Genomic DNA, 21,904 nt, shown 5'->3' on the forward strand with positions numbered 1-21,904 from the left:
TGTTATAACACATACGTGGAAAGGGCAACAATATGGATGACTGTGGGTTTACTACTTGGTCAACAACAGGTCATTGTTGTCCTTTCTATGTATGTTTCATAACTGATTATTAATGGCATTTAAGGCATTTACAACCTGATTAGTAGCCATTAATAAACTAATTGTAAACCATTTATAAACCCTTTATAAAGGTAGTCTTATTTTAAAGTTGTACCGGTTTATTAAACCTTAAAGTCTTGATAAGGAGAGTTTTAAATTAATTTGACTTAACAAATGGTTAAATACTGTATGTCTAAACAGACCAGTCGCAATCCCTCATTGTTTTCCTACTGGTGTTTGGTGGATAACACCCTGAAGACAGTTTACATAAACACTTATTATTCATGAATTCATGGCCCTGGCTCTTTTCATTTCCGCCCGTTCTCTGTTCCATTCTTTTCTTGGATGGACATCTCGCTGTTTGACCTTCACTAAAGCAAACAGACCGATCCCGACCCGACCGCCGCGGCTCGGTGCTCCCCAGCCTCGCTCGCGGCTCGTCCAGCCATCAATCAGACCTTCTGCTCCAGAACCGTGATTGGTGATATGTTTATTGGCAGTATCAACATGGCTGCAGATTCCATCTCTGCGGTGATAAACGGCGGGACCACACAGCGGAGCACAGTGGGGGGAGGCTGGCACTCATCCCTTCCCAGCTGGCATCGCTCGATAAGATAATTTCCTAGGTGCAGGACACAGTGAGGGACAATGAGGGACCATTAGCATTAGCGTTAGCATTAGAGTTAGCATTGGAGTTAGATTGATGCTGGCTGTTAATGGCGAGTGTGGACAGTAATGATTAATCTGGCCCTCAGACAAAGCTATCTGGGGTATGGAACCCCTCTGATACGTTTGGCGAGGCTCCACTAAAGCGTAATGAAACCTGTGAACCCGGCGGAATTAGGTTTCCCCTCCTTTCAGTGGGAAAGTAACAAATCTAGTGTAAAAGCTGTAGCACGAGAGCGAGAGCATGAGCTGCAGAGATCTGGTTTCTCATGTGCTTCTCCAGATAATGTGTTTTACTTTTAATAGGTTGATATAAAGTTTTTTTTTTTTTTCTGATGTCAGACGTCGAGCCAACTGCAGTTTTACCGGCTGCTGAATCCCCTCGGCGGAGGAGAGATTACTGTAGCCAGCAGTGCAGGCAGCGAAGAGCGAAGAGAGAACAGTGTAGAGCGTAAAGAGGATAAACTTAACTTAAAAAAGACTAAACACAAATACAGCTCTGAAAAAATGAGAAATGGCTGAAATAACAGAAAAGACACAGTTTTCAGACCTCAAATAATGCAAAGAAAACAGGTTCATATTCATAAAGTTTTATTAGTTCAGAAATCAATATTGGGTGGAATAACTCTAGTTTTTAATCACAGTTTTCATTCATGCATCTTGGCATCATGTTCTCCTCCACCAGTCTTACACACTGCTTTTGGATAACTTTATGCTTTACACACCTGGTGCAACAATTCAAGCAGTTTGATGGCTCACAGTATATACTTATATATTTTGAACTTCCAAAATTATTACATCAATTTTCTCCTTAATATCATGCTGTTCCAAATGTTTACGTGTAATTAAGTCTAAAATGAGATTTTAGGGCGATTTTAATTGTAAATCTTGACTTAAAAAAAGACTAACACAAATAGAGCTCTGGAAAAAAAAATGAAAAGACCACTTCAGTTTCTGAATCAGTTTCTCTGATTTTGCTATTTATAGGTTCATGTTTGAGTAAAATGAACATTGTTGTTTTATTCTATAAACTACAGACAACATTTCTCCCAAATTCCAAATAAAAATATTGTCATTTAAAGCATTTATTTATTTGCAAAAAATGAGAAATGGCTGAAATAACAAAAAAAGATGCAGAGCTTTCAGACCTCAAATAATGCAAAGAAAACAAGTTCATATTCATAAAGTTTTAAGAGTTCAGAAATCAATATTTGGTGGAATAACCCTGGTTTTTAATCACAGTTTTCATGCAGCTTGGCATCATGTTCTCCTCCACCAGTCTTACACACTGCTTTTGGATAACTTTATGCTGCTTTACTCCTGGTGCAAAAATTCAAGCAGTTCAGTTTGGTTTGATGGCTTGTGATCATCCATCTTCCTCTTGATTATATTCCAGAGGTTTTTAATTTGGTAAAATCAAAGAAACTTGTAATTTTTAAAAGGTCTCTCGTTTTTTTTTTCCAGAGCTGTATATCAAATACAGCATCATATTATTACTTACTATCAAATCTAGTGTAAAAGCTGTAGCACGAGAGCGAGAGCATGAGCTGCAGAGATCTGGTTTCTCATGTGCTTCTCCAGATAATGTGTTTTACTCTTAATAGGTTGATATAAAGTTTTTTTTTTCTGATGTCAGATGTCGAGCCAACTACACTTTTACCGGCTGCTGAATCCCCTCGGCGGAGGAGAGATTACTGTAGCCAGCAGTGCAGACAGCGAAGAGCGAAGAGAGAACAGTGTAGAGCGTAAATAGAGACTAATAAAATCAAATACATGCATTTTCATCAGTGATCAATAACTTTCCTATTAAAAAGGACCTTGAGACTCTCAGCGTCTCCATAAATCATTACTTTGCACAATACGTGCAGCTCTCAGAGCGAAGTGCAGTTTAATAGTTCTTTTCTGTTTAATAAAACAAGAAAAAAAAAAGAAATCTTGAGCGAATGGGAAAAGCAAAAGCATTGAGAAGATTTTGGAGAGTATTTTTGTTGTTTTTGTCTCTAATTTTGTCTCTTTTTTGTTTTTCTGTCCTTGTTTTATCAATAGAGATTCCAGTGGCCTCCCCCACAGCTACTTACACCAGTGCAGAGGAGCCAACAGGTGAGTTACTGAATAAATTAATTAAATATATAAATAACTAGAGGGAAATAAAGAATTATAAAAAAAAAAATTGGGACATAAGGTCAAATGGCATTGTTTAGCTGTGCAAGGTTTTTTATTTTTTATTTTTTGGATGGAAAGAAAAAAAATAATGTTAAATGATAAATAAATAAATAATATGGCAATTGTTGTAAAACTACAAATTCAAAATGAAAAGCTTCACAATTACAGAAAAAAAAATAGATTTTTGCTACAACAAGAAAGCAAAAAACAAAAACTGGCCATTTTACTCTTAATTCACCCTAAATAAATAAATAAATAAATAATAGTTCAGTTTTTTGTTTGTTAAGCCTCCTGTTAAAGACCCGGAGGACCAGAGGACCAAGGTTTCCAGGTCTTTATCTTTCCTAAAGGTCTTTTGTTCTTGTTAGAGAAAAGACTCAACAAAACACTTCACCCACAAATACAGTAGCACTGAAATAAAACGAAGAAATAAAAAAAATGAATAAAAACAAGCAAGTAGATGGCAGAATGTGAGATCTGAATTATTAGGATTTTTTTATATTTATTTTTTTATTTAATAAATATAAAATATTTGATCAATTCAGCATAGAGTAAATGCCTGAGATGGGAGTGGCTACTTGATTTAGGCACTGTACAAAAAAAAAGTCACCTCCAAAAAGGTTCTCAAAATTCTAAAACCCACTTATAGTGCTAATATACAGTACCAGTGATATGTTTGAACACACCTCTTCTCATTTAGTATGTTTTCTTTCTGTGTTTTTAAGATCTTTTACATTTTAAATTTAATTAAAGACTATATTAAAGCTCTACAGGAACACATGCTGAATTATTTAGTAACCAAAAAGTGTTTTACCAACCAGAATATTTTTGAGGACAGATCTGCACACTCTTGGTGAGATTTTAATCTCAGTGTCTTCATGAGGGAGAGTCACCTGGAATAGTTTTCTCACCGTCTTGAAAGAAGGAGTTCCTGGAGGTGCTGAACAATAGTTGCTGCTTTTCCTTCAGGCTGTGAAGCTCCAGCTCATCCCAATTAAATCACCTCAAATCACCATCTCAGTTCATCAGCTTTAGATCAGGGGATTAATGTGGAGGAATAACACTTTTTACTACTGTTTACTACACTCTAAGAAAAGTAAGTACAGATTTGTACTTAAAAGAGTACAAAGCTTGTCGCTGGGGCTGTACCTTATATTGAGGTACAAAAAAGTACCTTTCCATGAAAGTCCTTTTTTGTACCCATGGTTTTTGTGCCAGTAAAGATTATAAAGATTATAAACATTATCATCAACTAAATACGGCTCAAAAACTTGATGATGCAAAATTGTCTGGCTTTCAAATAAAAAATGTGCAATTAAAATATATATTGTTTATTAGTACAGTGATGCAGAACACTGAATGTACCTTTTGTCTAGTTAAATGGTACAAATTTGTACTTATTGCTGTTAAAAATTACTTTGTACTTCAGAGGGAACAAATCTGACCCTGTAAAGACCAATATTGTACCTTTAAGGGTACAATTATAAAGAGTGTACCTTTGAGTACAAAAAAGTACTCATATCGTACCTCTGTTTTTTAGAGTGTACATAATTCCATATGTGTCCCTTAATCGTTTTTTTTCTGTAGTGTTTAATCTCTTCAGATGCAACAAGTATTTCCAGGTAGATCTAGACCAACTGCAACTTCAGCCAGGAAAAAGTGGATCTAAAAATATATATATTTAACTTGTTTATTTGATGTAACTTAGATAAAAATATCAAATGTTCATTCATGTCTATCAGCATAAAAAAAGCTATCACTTGATATCTTACATGGAAAAAGGATAAAGATCTTAGAAGGGTTTGTTTTGAGTGAGATGACGTTTCAGATAACAGTTCTTTCTCCTCCATTTTTTCTTTCTGTTTCTCAGAAATCTCTATTGATGTGCAATGCTATGTAAAGCAAATTACATTTTACACATTTAAACATTATTTTTTGTTTTTGTTTTCTGTATTATAAAAATGGAATACTGTATATCCATCGGTTCAGTATCATTTATTTTACAACAATTTTTGATGCACAGAAAGCATTATTTAAATTATCGCATGTTGGATCACAGACTTTTGGTGACATCTGTCAAAAACTCTGAAAAAAAAAAAATTAAGAGAGCACTTAAGTTTCTGAATCAGTTTCTCTGATTTTGCTATTTATAGGTATATGTTTGATTAAAACATTGTCATTTAGAGCATTTAATTGCAGAAAATGAGGAATGGCTGAAATAACAGAAATAATGCAAAACAAACAAGTTCATATTCAAAAAGTTCTAAGAGTTCAGAAATCAATATTTGGTGGAATAACTCTAGTTTTTAATCACAGTTTTCATACATCTTGGCATCATGTTCTCCTCCACCAGTCTTACACACTGCTTTTGGATAACTTTATGCCTTTACTTCTGGTGCAAAAATTCAAGCAGTTCAGTTTGGTGGTTTGATGGCTTGTGATCATCCATCTTCCTCTTGATTATATTCCAGAGGTTTTCAATTTGGTAAAATCAGAGAAACTAATATTTTTAAGTGGCCTCTTATTTTTTATTTTTTTCCAGAGCTGTATATAGAGCATATATTGAAGAGACAAAATGCAGTTCCTGATAAAATGCAGTTCTAAATGTTTATATGGAATTAAGTCTAAAATTACATTTTAAGTTGATTTGAACTGCAAAATATATATATAAAAAAACATATATCAAATTTAACATCACATTATGGCTTAATAACAAATATAGCAAGCCCTAACCCTATATACAAATTGGGTTAGAATATAGTCAAAGCTGTTAGGTCTAAAGTATTGAGAAACTTAATACTAATAATTACATTACTCCTATACTATTATCTGCTCATGTAAAACTAATTCTGTCCAAATAGAGCTAAAGTCTGTTGGGCTGTTTTCCTGTTTTTTTTGTATTATTTTGACACAATTAAACATATTAACTCAACAAAATCTACTACTTAATTATTTTTAATCTGTTCTTTTCATGCAGTCTTATCAGTTTTTTACTGTCAGGATCTGGCAAATACTGTATAATGAAAGCCCTTATAGAGATGCGCTTGTTATTCAACTTGTTCATTTGCTCTAACTTAAATAATTGTAAGTGTAAGTGTGTAAATTCATGTTTATCAACAAAAAAAAGCCATTCCTGGATCTTCTGTCGCCACTAGACCAGAGATATAGATCTTAATTATTATTTTTTTCTTTGAGAGAGAGACAACATCTTTGAGAGAGTCTATTCTTTCTTCTATTCTATCTCCTTCTATCTGTTCATATTTCTCCTCGTCTCTCTATTCTGTATTTTTGTCATCGTTCTGACCCGAGGGCTGAGACTATAACCGTTTCATGGCAGAGAACTGGAGAGGAAGCTTGCCAATATTGTGATTCCCAGAATTTTTCCATTTTACAGGACGTCTTAACAGCAGATGCACATGATTTGCTTTTTTCCATGATGGAAAATGCAACAAGCATGTCGAACAGAGAGCCGTGATGTGACACTGTGAGATGTATTTCCTGCTGCAAGCCTTTTTCAGTCGAAAATGACACCAGAAATACAAGTTCTGACTGAGATGTTCAACTACAGATCTCCTGAAATATTAGTTATTAATTTTTGTTACTAATAATGTTTGATCTACAGTTGGGATTACTTGGATTTCTGCATAAATTGGTCTTTAAATTTGTTCTGATCTTCATCTAAGTCACAACAATAGACAAACACAGTCTGCTTAAACCAATACCACACAACAAATTATACGTTTGCATGGTTTCATTGAACACAGCATGTTAACATTCACAGTGCAGGGTGAACAATTATGTGAACCCCTAGGCTAATGACTTTTCTAAGAGCTAATTGGAGTCAGGATGTGATGAGATTGGATGTGTTGGTTAAAGCTGCCCTGCTCTATAAATAAAAACCACACACCAGTTTTGAGTTTGCTGTTCCTAAGCATCATGCCTCTCAGCACAAAAGAGCTCTCAGAAGACCTACGTTCAAGAATTGTTGACTTGCATGAAGCTTGAAAGTTTTACAAAAGTATCTCTAAAAGCCTTGATGTTCATGTGTCCACGGTAAGACAGACGTTCTACAAATGGAGAAAGTTCAGCACTGTTGCTACTCTCCCCAGCCGTGGTAAAGTCCTGTAAAGATGACTGCAAGAGCACAGCGCAGAATGTTCAATGAGGTGAGGAAGAATCCTAGAGAGTCAGCTGAAGACTTACAGAAATTGACAACCACACCTACTGCGTGAGAACATTGGAGCTGCATGGGATGGTTGGATTATCATAGGACTCCATTAGGAACCTCTACAACTCTTTAAATGCTGAGACATTGGGCATGTTGAGTTACATAGGCATTACGTACTACTTCTGTATGTGTATATAGCTCAGTATATACAGTAATGTATATCATTTATTGCTCCTCGTAAATTCTGCCTTTACTTCAAATTGCTTTGCAATGCAACCCTTCATTCTGGGTGCAACTACTTCATTTTTTTCTGTTACAGTTTCTACAGATTTCCTATAGAGTCAAAACCTATTCATGATTTGTATCACTGGTGTCATTTTAAGGAAAATAAGCTTGCAATAAGGAAAGTAAGAGTTCTCCTCTTCATTGTATCGACTGGTTGGTGCGCTCTCTCTCTCAGCGTTTCTTCAGAGCATCCCCAGCCTCCGTCACTAAAGGCTCGCTGGGGCTCTAATCTGATTACATGCTTCATTTGTATGGGTTTGTTTCACCATGGAGTCTTTGTGTGTGCAGAATTAGCAGAGAGACGCTGCTCTCGAGCTGATTTTCACACTTGTTATCTCAGCAGGTTGGTCAGTGTCAGCTCCACAGGAGGCTGCTAATGCGCAGTAATTGCGTTCTGATGTTCTACCAAACCCTGACAGCACATCTCGAATTAGAGACTGGGGTCTGCTTCTTCTGCAGAAGGATTTCTGCTTCGGAATAATCACTGGGTTTATGGAACTTTGGAGAAATGAAACCTTGCATTTATATTTTTAGTGTTACACTTTATTCTGAGATGTAGCAGCATCAAAACATTCAGTATATCTACTGAATTCTAGTTGTTTTTAACTTTATTTAGAATTAGTCAATAGATGTTAACTTAGGAAATCATTGATAATTTAACAGCTCTAAAACACGCCATCCAAAACATGTCAATGTGCTCAACAAGCAGTTACAGACCTGCTACTGACTCCAATCTGTAGCTGGATATTAATTGGATTAGACTCTTAACTGGATTAAGGGTCCAGATTTAGGGTTTGGGTTTAGATCAAGGTTAGAACTAGGTTCTAGATTGAGGATGACGTTAGAAGAAGGGTAAGAGTGATGGTCATGTTTAGGTCTCGGACTGAGGTTAAAGTTGAGGTAATGTTTGGGCTGATGTTAAGGTTGGGATTTAGGGTTTGGATTGGGGTTCGGGTTAAGGTTAGAGTTTGGATTAAAATTAAGATTAGGGTAATAATTCAGATGATGTTAATTTTAGGATTTGGATTAGGGTTAAGGTTAAGGTTGGGGTTTGGATTGAGGTTATGGTTAGGGTTTGGATTAAGGTTGAGTTTAGGGTAATAATTTGACCGATGTTAATTTTAGGATTGGAATTAGGGTTTGGATTAGGGTTAAGGTTAAGGTTAGGGTTTGGATTGAGGTTAAGGCTAGGGTTTGGATTGAGGTTAAGGTTAGGGTAATAATATGGCCAATGTTAATTTTAGGATTGGGATTAGGGTTAGGGTTTGGATTAGGGTTGAGTTTAGGGTAATAATTTGGTCAATGTTAATTTTAGGATTGGGATTAGGGTTAGGGTTTGGATTAGGCTTTGGATTAGGGTTAGGGATTGAATTGAGGCTAAGGTTAGGGTGATAATTGTGCTGATATTAATTTTAGGATTTGGATTAGAGTTAGTGTTTGGATTAAGGTTAAGATTAGGGTAATAATTGATCTGATGTTAAGATTAGGATTTGGGTAATGGAAGTAGCTAATTAAGTGTATTTCTTTTCAATATTTACCTCAGTGTATTTAGATGTTTTACTACTGCTACATTACTGATTGTTGTTGATATGTTACTGATACTTTGTTAATAGTTTATTATATGCAGTTCTTAACCTCACTCACAAGATAACACCTCACAACATGGGTAAATGGGTATGGTCATTCCCCTGAATGATCTACCTGATGATCATCAGACCACCAGACTTTTGGCATGTTGGTATACAATTTGAGACTACTGCTCAGAAACCCTGCAGCATTCAAGCAGTGAATTCCATAACCTCATCATCCATAACATACCCTTACACCCAGTTCATCAAATCATCAAGTAGCCTAATCAAGCCACTCCAGTGACTGGTTATCATCTGTTGGAGTGAACTCGTGAATCTGTATTGTAGATTGTCCCCAAAACTGGATAACCAGAGAACTGGAGTTGGGAACCACTAGAAGAAATTGTCACTAGAACTAGAGAACTGGAATTGGGAACCACTGGTCTATAAAAAAAGCTTGGAACCTCTCCCCCCAAAGCTGTGCTGAATTAAAAACCTCTGGTGTGGTCCCCTGGTGGACCAGTGGACTATAGCAAGGCCTTGCTTAAGAGGGGACACAAAGCAGCCGTTTGTCTCCCAGCGGGGGCCGGGTGTTAATGAGGGCTGTGGGTGGGATGGGCAGTGCCGGGCTTTGTGTAGCCCAACTAATGGCAGCCCGGGCATATCAAAGAGAGGCAGGATGGGGGAGGATGGACCTTGCGGGTGCACAAAGCTCTCCCATCCCGCCATAGTACATTTACATGGAAATCAGGCGTGGTTGATATGGACTCATCAAATTCATTTACTTCAGGGTTGTCATCTATCTTTACCACTTTTTGCCCATTTGCCTTTCCATAATTACCTTATTTTCTGACCACTTTTTTTGGCTTTTCTACGATCGGAAAGCTGGTTTCTTTTTAGAAAGGCTTCTTTCTACTTGGATATTCACATTTACAGTAACTACAGTACAGTCTCACGCTTGCCATTCTTTCCATCTTTCAATTTCTACCTCGTATTCTCTATTTCTCTCACTTTCTCTCTTTCTCCTACCCACCCCCTTCTCCAAAACCTTATCTCCCCCTCTTCCCCCCTTCAAACTTCTTTTTCTGGGTGGCGTTTTTTTCCTGCTCCGCCATCGCCCAGGCAACCTCATTCACACGGAATAGAAAGGGCAGTGAAAAGGGAGGGCTGAACAGAGGCCCTGGAAAAAAAAAAATAATGAAGTTTGTCCATATTCAGGCGAAAAGCTGAAAGGTCTTCTCTCTCCCATCTCCCATTTCCCTCACTCCTTCTACTCCTTCTCCTTCTTCTTCTTCTTCTTCTTCTTCTTCTTCTTCTTCTTCTTCTTCTCTTCCTCTTGCACCCAACACCAATGCCCTTCTTAATGCCCCTTCTTAAACCCAAACGAGAAACCTCCAACTGCGTGAGGTAGCCACACCGAGAGACTTTCTGCTTCCAATTTGTGTCCGTCAAGAAAGAGATGTCGATAGGGACTTTTCCTGTCTGGCCTGGTTTAAGCCCGGCCTCTGTCCAAAAGTTGCCTGGCGCCGACCCAACTCGACAGCAGCCATCGTCGAGGTCGTCTGGCACGGCCCGTGGCTCGGGACGCCGCGGCGGTTTCAAATGGACGTGCTGAGCGCGGGAGCTATTAATCATAGGTCCTGGAGTCTGATCTGACAGCGAGTCAATGCATAGCAAGCTCAAACCATTCAATCCCAAAACTGAGATCCACTCGGTTGGGTTGCGTATAGGCCAGGTTCTACAAGTGAATGGAGTGGGGCTTAATTTAATTCACTTGATTTGAATTAAATCAAGGGCCTTGCGGAGGAGAACTCTCGGCAGTGTTTCCCACCCCTCACAGTGGCCTTCCTTTGAGTTTGAATAACCTCCTTAGCCCCTGCGCTGACATGGTTAATTTCAGGGTCTAGGACAGAGCAGGGGGAACTGAGGGGAATTGAGGGACTGGGGGACTAGCCTGGGTAATGAGGGTTGGAGGGGAAATAACAATAGTAGTTAAGGGTTGGGTTTAAGCTTCAGACTGCTTTAGTAAGCAATAGCTACTGGGGGACTCTCACTGGAAAATAGATGGTTTGGGTTGGATGGGGGTTGATTTGCGTGAATCGATTGACTTAGACTATACCCAGGTCTGGACCATGACCACAAAATCACATAATGCCAAACAAAATATAAACATAATGACAATGTCAAAAATTCATTGTCGACTAATCGATAATTTGTAACAGTACTGAATTACACAAAGTGCTGAAGAAAGAAGAAACTTGGTCTGTGTCTCCAAAAGTGCCCAAACACAACAGATTACATATTTATTCACTAAATATCAGTACTCTCCATGTTTAAACAACATGTGGACATTTAAATGCCTTTTAAATCTCATGTTTAGCAGTTTTTCTGTTGTTTTTAGAGATGGAGGACATGGCAGAAATAATCGTTGACTAATCGATTAATCGAAAAAATGATCATCCGATTAGTCGACTACCAAAATAATCATTAGTTGCAGCCCTACACATGAGTAGAACTCTTAGTAGAACAAAGTAAACTCTTGGACACTTGGAATTTGAAAATTTGAGAGAATTTGTCAGGACAGTTTGGCAAGCTACAATCCCAACTTTTGAGGAGCATCCGAGTGACTCACTGCAGAGCAGAATTCAAATTCAAAAGTGCTCGTCAACTAGAGTATGATCTCAGGGACTCTGGGACTCTGGGCTTTGGCACCCAATGGACTCTATAAAATGAATGGCCCAAGACCCAAGATTGAACAGGTCTACTGAGGTCTTCCATTGTCCTTTTTTTGTCTGTAAAGCTCCATCTGATTTGTTTTCTCTTTTGCTTTCCTTTTCACAGACTGCGATTCCCACTGCAAAGCCTCTAAGGGCAAAATGAAGGTCACCATGAAGAAGTACTGCAAGAAGGACTTTGGTGAGTGAACGACACTTCAGACAGGGCTGATCCCTGTGGATGATTATCATCGTGGAGTCTGGGCCTCCTCAATGACCCAGAGTTCATATTTTAAGTCAGTAGCTTTAGAGGGTAGTATGGATCTACATGAGTAAGCATAAAATGCATTTATTGACAAAGAAATGGTTGCAAAAATACAGCTCTGGAAAAACAGTAAGAAACCATTTCAATTTCTGAATCAGTTTCTATGATTTTGCTATGTATAGGTTTATGTTTGAGAAAAATGAACACTGTTGTTTTATTCTATAAACTATGAACAACATTTCTCCCAAATTTCAAATAAAATATTGCCATTTAGAGCATTTATTTGCAGAATATTAGAAATGGCTGAAATGACAAAAAAGATCAAGAGCTCAAATAATGCAAAGAAAACAAGTTTATATTCATAAAGTTTGAGAGCTTTCATGCATCTTGGCATGTTCTCCTCCACCAGTCTTACACACTGCTTTTGGATAACTTTATGCCTTTACTCCTGGCGCAAAAATTTAAGCCGTTGCTTGGTTTGATGGCTTGTGATCATCAATCTTCGTTTTTGTTATATTTTAGAGGTTTTCAATTTGGTAAAATCAAAGAAACTCATCATTTTTAAGTTGTCTCTTTTTCAGAGCTGTGGATGCAACCAGAAGGAAGTATCAGATTGTAATAATATTCGGAGGGAATATTAAGGTTTAGAAAAATAATAAATGACTAAGAATATATTAACTGAGCTTCACACACAGAAGTAGCTAGTAACACATGTGTAACACATGTTCAATGCATGAGTAATGCATGTATATTCAATATTGCTACATGACAGATGTCTTAGCATGTCTCAGAGTTCCTAGTAGAGGTTCCTAGTAGATTCCTGCATATTTTACAGTAGAGTGTTGATAGTGCGTCCAATAGCATTCCACACATTTTCAGTTAGGTATAGGTCTGGCAATATCAAGCAAGCTCTTGAAATAGAAGCATTATGAGGACGAGCATTGTCCTGTTGAAATAGCGCACCAGAGATTGCATTCAGAAAAAGTATGGCCGCTGGTTGCAGGACCTTACTAGAACATAAAGTTGGGTTGTTCATCAGAGATGTTCACAAGTCTTTGGGCACGAGTCCGAGTCAAGTCACAAGACACAGGACTTGGCGCTTCTTCCAAGCAAGATAATGGACAGTTTTGGGGCAGAAATGATGAAGTACAGCACGTACATCTCAGAATTGTAGTTAAAAGGACAGTTTTACAGTGTCGGCATATAAATTGAGTGCGTTTTCCTACAGGACAAACCATTCGAACGTGCGGATGAGCTCTCTGCACCCGATTAAAAAAATCACACAGTGTCTGTCTGGCTTAAAATAGTTAGGTACAGCTATTAAATTAATAAATCAACATTTATTGAAAAGATCAGTGAGAAGTTCTGTATGCTAAATGACAAAGAAACTAGCAAGAAGCTGGAAGCTAATAAGCTAATAACAATATTTAATAAAAGCAAAAAAATAAAGATGAAATTGGAAAATACCCAACTAAACTAAGCTCAAGATGCTAAAAAAAGAAATATAATATAACGAATTGCAAAATATAAAAACTAAATAATCAATACAGCAGTAGGAAAAGAAAAAAGTAATATTACAAAAAACGCAAATATATCCCAAAGTAAATAACAGATAGAAGAGAATGAACGAAAAATAAATATGAAATTGGAAAATAGCCAACTAAATAAAGCTCAAAAAGCTAAAAGAAATATAATCTAAAGAATTCTAGAAGATAAAAACTAAATAGTAGTAACACAGGCAGAAATATAATAAAGTAATATTACAAAAAAAAAAGTAAATAAACTAAATAAACTGCATCTGGGCAACAAAACCAAACAAAAAAATAATAAATGAACAAAAACAACAATTTAAAAGACACTAAAGTTGTATTAATCTCAAAGCAGCAGCTTAACAGCCAGAATATAAAGCTTTACCAGCTTAATGATACCAAACACCTATAGAACAGAAGAATCAGCGGCAGCGTGACGGTTTTAGTGAAATAATTAAAATGTAAAAATACACAACAGAGCGCCGTGTACCACATTAAATCGGTCCATAGAAGCTAGTCCCACATTTCACAGTTTCCTCAGTGTTCATACTCCAAAAACAGAAAACCACGATTGTTCACGAGTCTCAAAACACGAGTCTGAAGTCTGCTTCTGCAACTTAAGTGCGACTCGAGTTTGAGTCACAAACTCGAGTCCCCATCTCTGTAGTCCATTTGGGTGCAACTCTTTTCTTTTTTTCTGACAATAAGTGAAGCCATTGGTTGGCCATGCATCAACAATGTCCAGACATACAGTTGTGAAACAATTTCACATCCAATTCAGCGTCCTTGTGCAAATAGTGCAAATAATTACACCCACTCCCACTCTCTTCAGCTGCTCTCTCTCTCTTTCTGCCCCCTATAGCTCTGATGGTTTATTCATGGGCTATGGGTTTAAGTTATAGCATCAAAGCTTATGGCCCAGCACGGCTCTCCTGACGGACGTGCTCAGACTGTCTCCCAGCCTCCAGAGGACAAAGGGGACAGCTGTTTCCTGTTGGAATCGCAGATTTGAGCAGAGTTCATGAGCACCCATGCTCATATATGTGTTGATAGAGGTTAAAGGATTTATAAGAGCCGTAAAAACGCCATCACACCTTCCAAAGACGTGTTCCTCGAACCAGCGGCACGGTCACAAATCCTTCAGCGTCTCTGATTTGCCTCTGTAGAAAGTTTAGGACCACCAGTTGAAGGGCAAGCTAGAGTGTTATCATGTTATCAACAGAGTAACCGCAGATATATGAACATCCCTCAAATATACAGCCATTTTTATTCACATTGAGTTGGTATTATGTACAGTATATATTCAGTTTAACACAATGCCTCGTGCTTTGGTGCTTAAACCAATAGAATTGTCTATATTTCTGCATAAATATCAGATTTTCACAAACATCCTAACAGTAGGAGAACCAAGAAGCTAAACAAGCAAGACAACGTTTAAAAAAAAATAAAGAGATCACTTCAGTTTCTGAATCAGTTTCTCTGATTTTTCTATTTATAGATACTGTATATGTTGGAGCAAAATGAGAAATGGATGAAATAACAAAAAAGATGCAGAGCTTTCAGACCTCAAATAATGCAACAAAAAAAAGTTCATATTCAGAAAGTTTTAAGAGTTCAGAAATCAATATTTGGTGGAATAATCCTGGTTTTTAATCACAGTTTTCGTGCATCTTGGCATCATGTTCTCCTCCACCAGTCTTACACACTGCTTTTGGATAACTTTATGCCTTTACTCCTGGTGCAAAAATTCAAGCAGTACAGTTTGGTTTGATGGCTTGTGATCATCCGTCTTCCTCTTGATTATATTTCATAGGTTTTCAATTTGGTAAAATCAAAGAAATCCATCATTTTAAGTGATCTCTTATTTTTTTCCAGAAATGTAAATAATCCAATATTACATATCTGTGAGTGGCAAAAGTAAGTGTTTCATTTGAAGATGAACTTCTAATTGGATGGACGAGACCAAAAATCATCTTTTTGGTTTACGTGGGAAGTGTTATATTTGTGGAAAAGGAAAACACTGCATTTCAACATAAAAAAACGAATCACCCCTGTAAAGCATGGTGGTGGTAGTATCATGTTTGAAGCTGTTTTGCTGCATGTGGGCCGCGATGGCAAGAACAATTACAGGTAATTCAGAATTATACCAGCAAAATATGCATCTGAAAAATGTACATCCAAAGGAAAATTCCAAAAAAGCTCTAACTTAAAAGAGTGTGGGTCATGCAACAAGACAATGACCCTAAGCACACAAGCCATTCTACTAAACAATCGTCTGAAAGGAATATTGGATCAGATTCTTTAGGAAATACATGAGCATTTATAATGAATGAGATTTAGCTCACATAGAGATTTTATGACATTTTTGCCTTTCAATTTTCCCGGTTTAGCTCAGAATTCACTGTTCCATAAATTTTAGCAAGCGAAACAAAACAAAGCCAAACCATGATACAACCACCACCATGTTTTTTTAAGCTGAAATGCAGTGTTTTTCTTTCTCCAAACATCTTGCTAATCATTCAAACCAAAAAGGTCAATTATCCGAATAGACGTTTACCTTCAAATGATTGAATAGTTGTATAGGTTCAAATTATTTTTCTGTTAATGTAATATAGTATTGTTTTCCGCAATAAATAAATGACAGGTTTTATACTTAGCAGTCTCAATTGTTTAATTTGCTTCTTCTTATCTACTTTTAGGACTCTGATAAACGTTTTCAGTCACATTTTACGCAGAAATAAAGATAATTTTAAAGAAGTCACAAACTTTTAAGCTTAATCTGTATCTGTGTACCGTTTACGGTACCACTTTATATAAATAAGACTACCTTTAAAAAGGGTTTATAAATGGTTTAGTTTATTAACGGTTACTAATTATGTTGTAAATGCCTTAAAAATAATTAATAATCAGTTATAACACATACGTAGAAATGTACATAGACCTGTTGTTTGCCAAATAGTGAACCCACAGCAACATAACTGATTATTAATGATTTTTAAGGCATTTACAACCTAGTTAGTAACCATTAATAAACTAATTGTAAACCATTTATTAACCCTTTATAAAGGTAGTCTTATTTTAAAGTGGTACCGTGTTTACTATAGAGGCAGTTGTGAAAAGTCACTACTAGACTCTTCTACACTAAACTATCCTCTAGGTTTCTAAGCAGAGGGAATGTAATGTCAGTTGGACTTGTATCTGTCACTGCATGATTTACGCTAAAGCTAAAGCTGTGTGCAGACTTCAGGGAAACAGTGGCGATGTTTGACTTCTTGGTGTAACATCTTGAGCTCGTTCCTGCCGTTCCCATTTCTGTTAGGACAGCAGAAAAGAAAGGGAGGGAGGAAAAGAAAGAGAAAACACACATGAGCGCATTCTTAGTATTGATAAAGCACCACTGCAGCCGCAGAGGCCATCCAGAGTGCAGAGCGTCGGTACATCATTAGCAGCATATCAATATTAATATCTCATTACCTCTTATTACTTTTAATCAGTCATTTAAAATCACTCCACGCCTGCCTTCCAGACCTGATCCTGGCCAACCTTGCTGTGGGCAGAGAATGACAGATATTGCATTATTACTTCTATCATCTAAAACAGCTCTTGCAGAAGAAGAACGAGGGACGGAGAATCTAAGGCTCAATCCCATTTCCCCACTTACCCCTACCCCTTCTTTTCGAGTGTAACCCTTCTCCTTGGAACAGAGTTAGAAGAGGAAAGGGTGAAATCCTTCCTCTAAGAATTGGGGCATCCCTTCAAGCATCCGATACGTCATCAGGAGCGCTAAAGTTCAGTAACCTAGCTGCTGCTGCTGATTAACTGGTTACCTTTAGGGCGTATTGGGAGATGGTGATTCCTCTGTGATGGGGAGCTGAAATTAGCTTTAATTAGCTTTTATTTCATTTTATTGTTCTGTTCCCCCTTACATGACGCAGCTTCTGCTGTCGGTTGCATCATTTAAAGAAGAACTTTAAATGAGAAAACATGATAAAAAGTACTTACCTTTGATAAATAGCACATCTCCGTTCTCCCACAGTGTTACAAGATCCAGAAATTTGAACAGTTTGTGCAAAACCATTCAGACTTGCCCCGATAAATCGCTTTTTCCACCATTATAAAGGCTCAAAGTAGCTCCACACTACTTTCATTGATAGAAACCCGAGAGCCCAAACATTAAAAACAAGGCATTAATAACCTAAAAAGTGCACAAGCAGTCTGAAGGGTTTTTCGACAAACTGTTCAAATTTGTGGATCTCGGAACGCTGTTGTTGAAAGTTAGATAGCTAGCTAGCTACTGAGACAATCTACTAGAAATCCTTTTTATGAAGAATTTAATTATAAACCTTGAAACTACACATTAAACTCTGGTAAAATAGTGCTAAGCGTCACTTATGTGTTGCCATTTTACCAGTGGTTCTCATATCCCTCGGTTTGAAGTGTGCCAAATCTTAGTACGAAGGACTAACAAGCCCTCTCCTTTTGACCCCCAATCCTTCCATCCTAACAAGAATTGGGACAACACCCTCAAGACAGAGGGGTAGGGGTAAGGGGTATTGGGTAGGTCTAAGGGGTAGGGGTAAGGGGTAAAGGGTAGAGGTAAAGGGTAGGGGTAAGGGTTAGGGGTAGGGGTAAGTGGGAGGGCTAAGTGGTAGGGGTAAGGGATAGGAGTAAGGGATAAGGGTAGGTCTAAGGGGTAGAGGTAAGGGGTAAAGGGTAGAGGTAAAGGGTAGGGGTAAGGGTTAGAGGTAAGGGTTAGGGGTAAGGGTTAGGGGTAAGAGTAAGGGAAAGGGATAGGAGTAAGGGGTATGGGTAAGTGGTAGGGGTAAGGGGTAAAGGGTAGAGGCAAAGGGTAGGGGTAAGGGTAGGGATAAGGGGTAGGCATAAGTGGTAGGGTTAAGGGCTAGGGGTAGGGGTAGGGTAAGGGGTAGAGGTAAGGGGTAGGGGTAAGTGGTAGGGGTAAGGGTAAGTGGTAGGGGTAAGAGGTAGGACCAAGAGGTGAAATGGGATTGAACCTTATTAACAGAGGTTATGGTTCTCTGTAGATTCTATTCTGTGTTTTCGAGTCGGAGCTATAAAGTTACCTGGTGTCTCTTGTCTCTAAAGCAGCAGTTGTTCGTACATTGTTCGCTGTGTTCAGCGCAGGGGAGCTGTTCATCATGCTGATGTTCAGGAAGAGATCCAGACGGAGCCAGAACTGTGTCTCCTGACCACAGTATTGCTCCCTTTAGAGAGAGAACACTAGAGAAAGAGAGAATGTGGCGGCGGTATCTTCAGCACATACAGTTTCAGTATCTCTCAGGATGGCTCTGATTACAGATTCTCCTGCCTGTGTATGAATGTATAGAGTATCTCCCAAGAGTGAGAGCACCTCTCACATATCTACAAATATTGTATTGTATATCTGTATATCTTTTCATGAGAAACACTACAGAAATGAGACGTTGAGTCTGGGCCTCCTCAATGACCCAGAGTTCACATTTTAAGTCAGTATTATTCTTTTTTCCAATCATTTCACAAAAAAAAAAACAACTAGGTATACAGCTCAACATTAAGAGACCACTTCATTTTTTTGAAACAGTTTCTCTTATTTTGCTATTTTAAGGTATAAGTTTGAGTAAAACGAATATTGTTAATTTATTCTATAAACTACAGACACCATTTGTTCCTAATTCCAAATAAAAATATTGTCATTTAGAGTATTTGTTTTCAGAAAATGAGAAATGGCTGAAATAACAAAAAAGATGCACAGCTTTCACACGTTCATATTTATAAAGATTTAAGAGTTCAGAAATTAATTAATTAAATAACCCTGGAATAATCACAGTTTTTATGCATTTTGGCATGTTCTCCTCCACCAGTCTTACACACTGCTTTTGGGTAACTTTCTGCCATTCCTGGTGCAAAATGTCAAGCAGTTGGGTCATTTTATTCAGAAAAATAAATTAAAACACTGTCTATTTGAGATATACTTGATATTCAGATAAAGAAGCAAATGAAGCACTTTTAATGTTTAGCAGAATAATTTCTAACAAACAATGATGTTATTAAAAAGACAAAAAGAAAAAGTGGTACAATGATTACTCTAAACAAAGGGCAGATAATGACTTTATCTTTACTGATTCACCATATTAATGATTTCAAACATCCAAAAATCTGCAATAATCCCAATACATATATAAAAAAGAGCCTGGCAGACACTTTGAACAGAATCGTCCAATCACAATCGTGAATTAAACTCATTTTATAGCATTCATACCCCCAGAACTTTGAACTTTATTGAGTATCAGAAGTTGTATTGGATCCAGCATGAATCAGTGGGACAGAGCTTGGGAGCTTCCACAGCTCATTCAGGGCTCAGCGCTGAGCGTTCTGGGCGGCTGGGTAATTTTTTCGAGACGCATCGCATGCAGCAAATGGGCCATGCTGTTCCTATACAGAGCTGTCAGCCTCCCAAAAAGCCTCCCAATTCATCAATCACAGCCGGGGAGGGGAGAAACGGTCACGAGCGCTTTCAAACGCGTCCAAATGAGCGTGGAAATATGGGGACTCTTCTGTTTTCCTCATTCATAGGGCAATAAAAAGAGATGGAGAAAATGTGATCCTTCTGAAACAACTGGGAGGATGAAAAAAAAGGAACCCCAGTTGTCGTGATCCTTCCCATAATTCATTTTTTAATGCATGTGGAGATATTTTTCATTTTGACCTTTATGAAGATGGTCGAACTGCTTAGAAATGGTTGAAAACACAGTTCCTGCCATCATTGTTCTTCTTTCTTCGACATAGTTGTGATGCCTGAAGGCAAACTTTTTTATTTGGATCATTTAGGTATTTCGTTATTTGATTATTTGGTGCCAAAACATATTTTAAGTGCTGTGAGAATGAATGGCAACAATACAAAGTGAAAAAACGCTTTTTTGCCAATATTTTTTTAGTATTTTTGCAAGGAAAAAATTGTTAAAAGAATTGGCGTTAACAGACATGAAGCTGGCAACAAAAAGTGTTTATAAGCTGTGATAAGCTGCCCAAAGCATGGACAAACTTGATTGTAATCTTGGCAAAAGATGGGGTCCCACTTTATAATAAGTGTCTCTAATAACTGTGTAGTTACACGTTAAAAGTGATGGTAATAACAGTGTAACTAATGGTTAAGTACAGCTTTTCCAACTGCTCCTGATGCAGCATTGCTGAGTAGCATCACAGCGCACTTTCGGAGGAAAATCCAGCGACTCAGTTTCGATACATCAGCTCACAGATGCCTTGTACTGATCGACATCACCCTTTTGGAGTGATGAAGGGAAAACAAGAGCACCATCTGCCCACCCAGAGAGAGCAAGGACAATCGTGCTCTCTCTGTGCTCCGGTAGCTGAAGGCAAGCTGCATGACCGGGATTCGAACCAGCGATCTCCTAGTCATAGTGGCAGTGCTTTAGACCCCTGGACCACTTGAAGTCTCCTGCACTCTACATTTTGATAGTATTTCATTAATCAACGAAATGAGCAAAACAACATTGTTTTATTTACAGTATGATAAATTAAAACATTAAAAGTACTCTGTGTGATTACATATTCTCACCAGAGAGGTCGCTAAATCCCCAAATCCACAATTCTCAAAAACGAGACTAAAGACTGTCGCTTTAACTCTAAACTTTGACCATATGGAGCCAAAATACTTAATGTTGTTACGCTACTGGAACTATTGGGGTTGTAAATTGGGGTTTTATTTCTGAGCTCTCGTTGGTTGAATCCAAGCCTGAGAGTTTTCAATCATGTCACTTTGTGTGGGCTGCGTATTTGCCCACCCTGGTTCCCTCAAAGACTCTAAAAGATCCCCTAAAGCCCTCTGTCTGTCTGTCTGTGTGTGTTTGTGTCTGTCCCTGTCTCGGAGTGGGAGACACCCAGTTTAAACAGAGCCTCGTCCATCTCACCAGTCCGACACCAGCCCACGTCAGGTGTTAAATCTGAGAGAGAGAGAGAGAGAGAGAGAGAGAGAGAGAGAGAGAGAAATATTCCCTGCTGATCCTCTTTTGTTGCCGGTCTCTCCGGAGACAGCGAGCATAAAGGCCTGCATTCCCGCCTCCCACCCCTGGTCCAGGGCCAGGAGAGAACCACAATGAATCAAAGCACCATGTGTGTGTGTGAGTGTTTGTGTGTAGTGTGTGTGTGTGTCAGAGTGTGTGTGTGTGGCTGGCGGCAGGGCCAGCAGTCAGCGGTGTGATAAGCGGCTGGGCGTAGGGCGGCTCAGCGGGGGTGTGAGCCGGAGCTTCAGGGCGCTAATCAGGCGCACTAATTAGATTAGGCTGGCTTGTGTGGAGCGCGTGGGTCACGCCCCAGCACACTGCCCACAACACTGCCACTACCCAACACAGATCAGCGGCAGGAGGCCCGGCAGCTTCCCTCTACCATTCTACCATTCTCCCATTCTCCCTGCATCCACCCCTTCCTCACAC

The 21,904-nt window shown here is 38.3% G+C and overlaps 1 protein-coding gene across 1 annotated transcript in view; it reads left to right on the forward strand.

The window, feature by feature from the left end:
* Positions 1-21,904, forward strand: part of ntn1b (netrin 1b) — a 113,475-nt gene that overhangs the window by 76,811 nt on the left and 14,760 nt on the right. The window contains exons 4-5 of the mRNA XM_022665111.2: positions 2,812-2,865; positions 11,791-11,865. Coding sequence (XP_022520832.1) covers positions 2,812-2,865; positions 11,791-11,865 — 129 coding nt within the window. The remainder of the gene's footprint in view (positions 1-2,811; positions 2,866-11,790; positions 11,866-21,904) is intronic.

Source organism: Astyanax mexicanus, chromosome 19 (genome assembly GCF_023375975.1).
Source record: "Astyanax mexicanus isolate ESR-SI-001 chromosome 19, AstMex3_surface, whole genome shotgun sequence".
Classification (NCBI taxonomy): Eukaryota; Metazoa; Chordata; class Actinopteri; order Characiformes; family Acestrorhamphidae; genus Astyanax; species Astyanax mexicanus.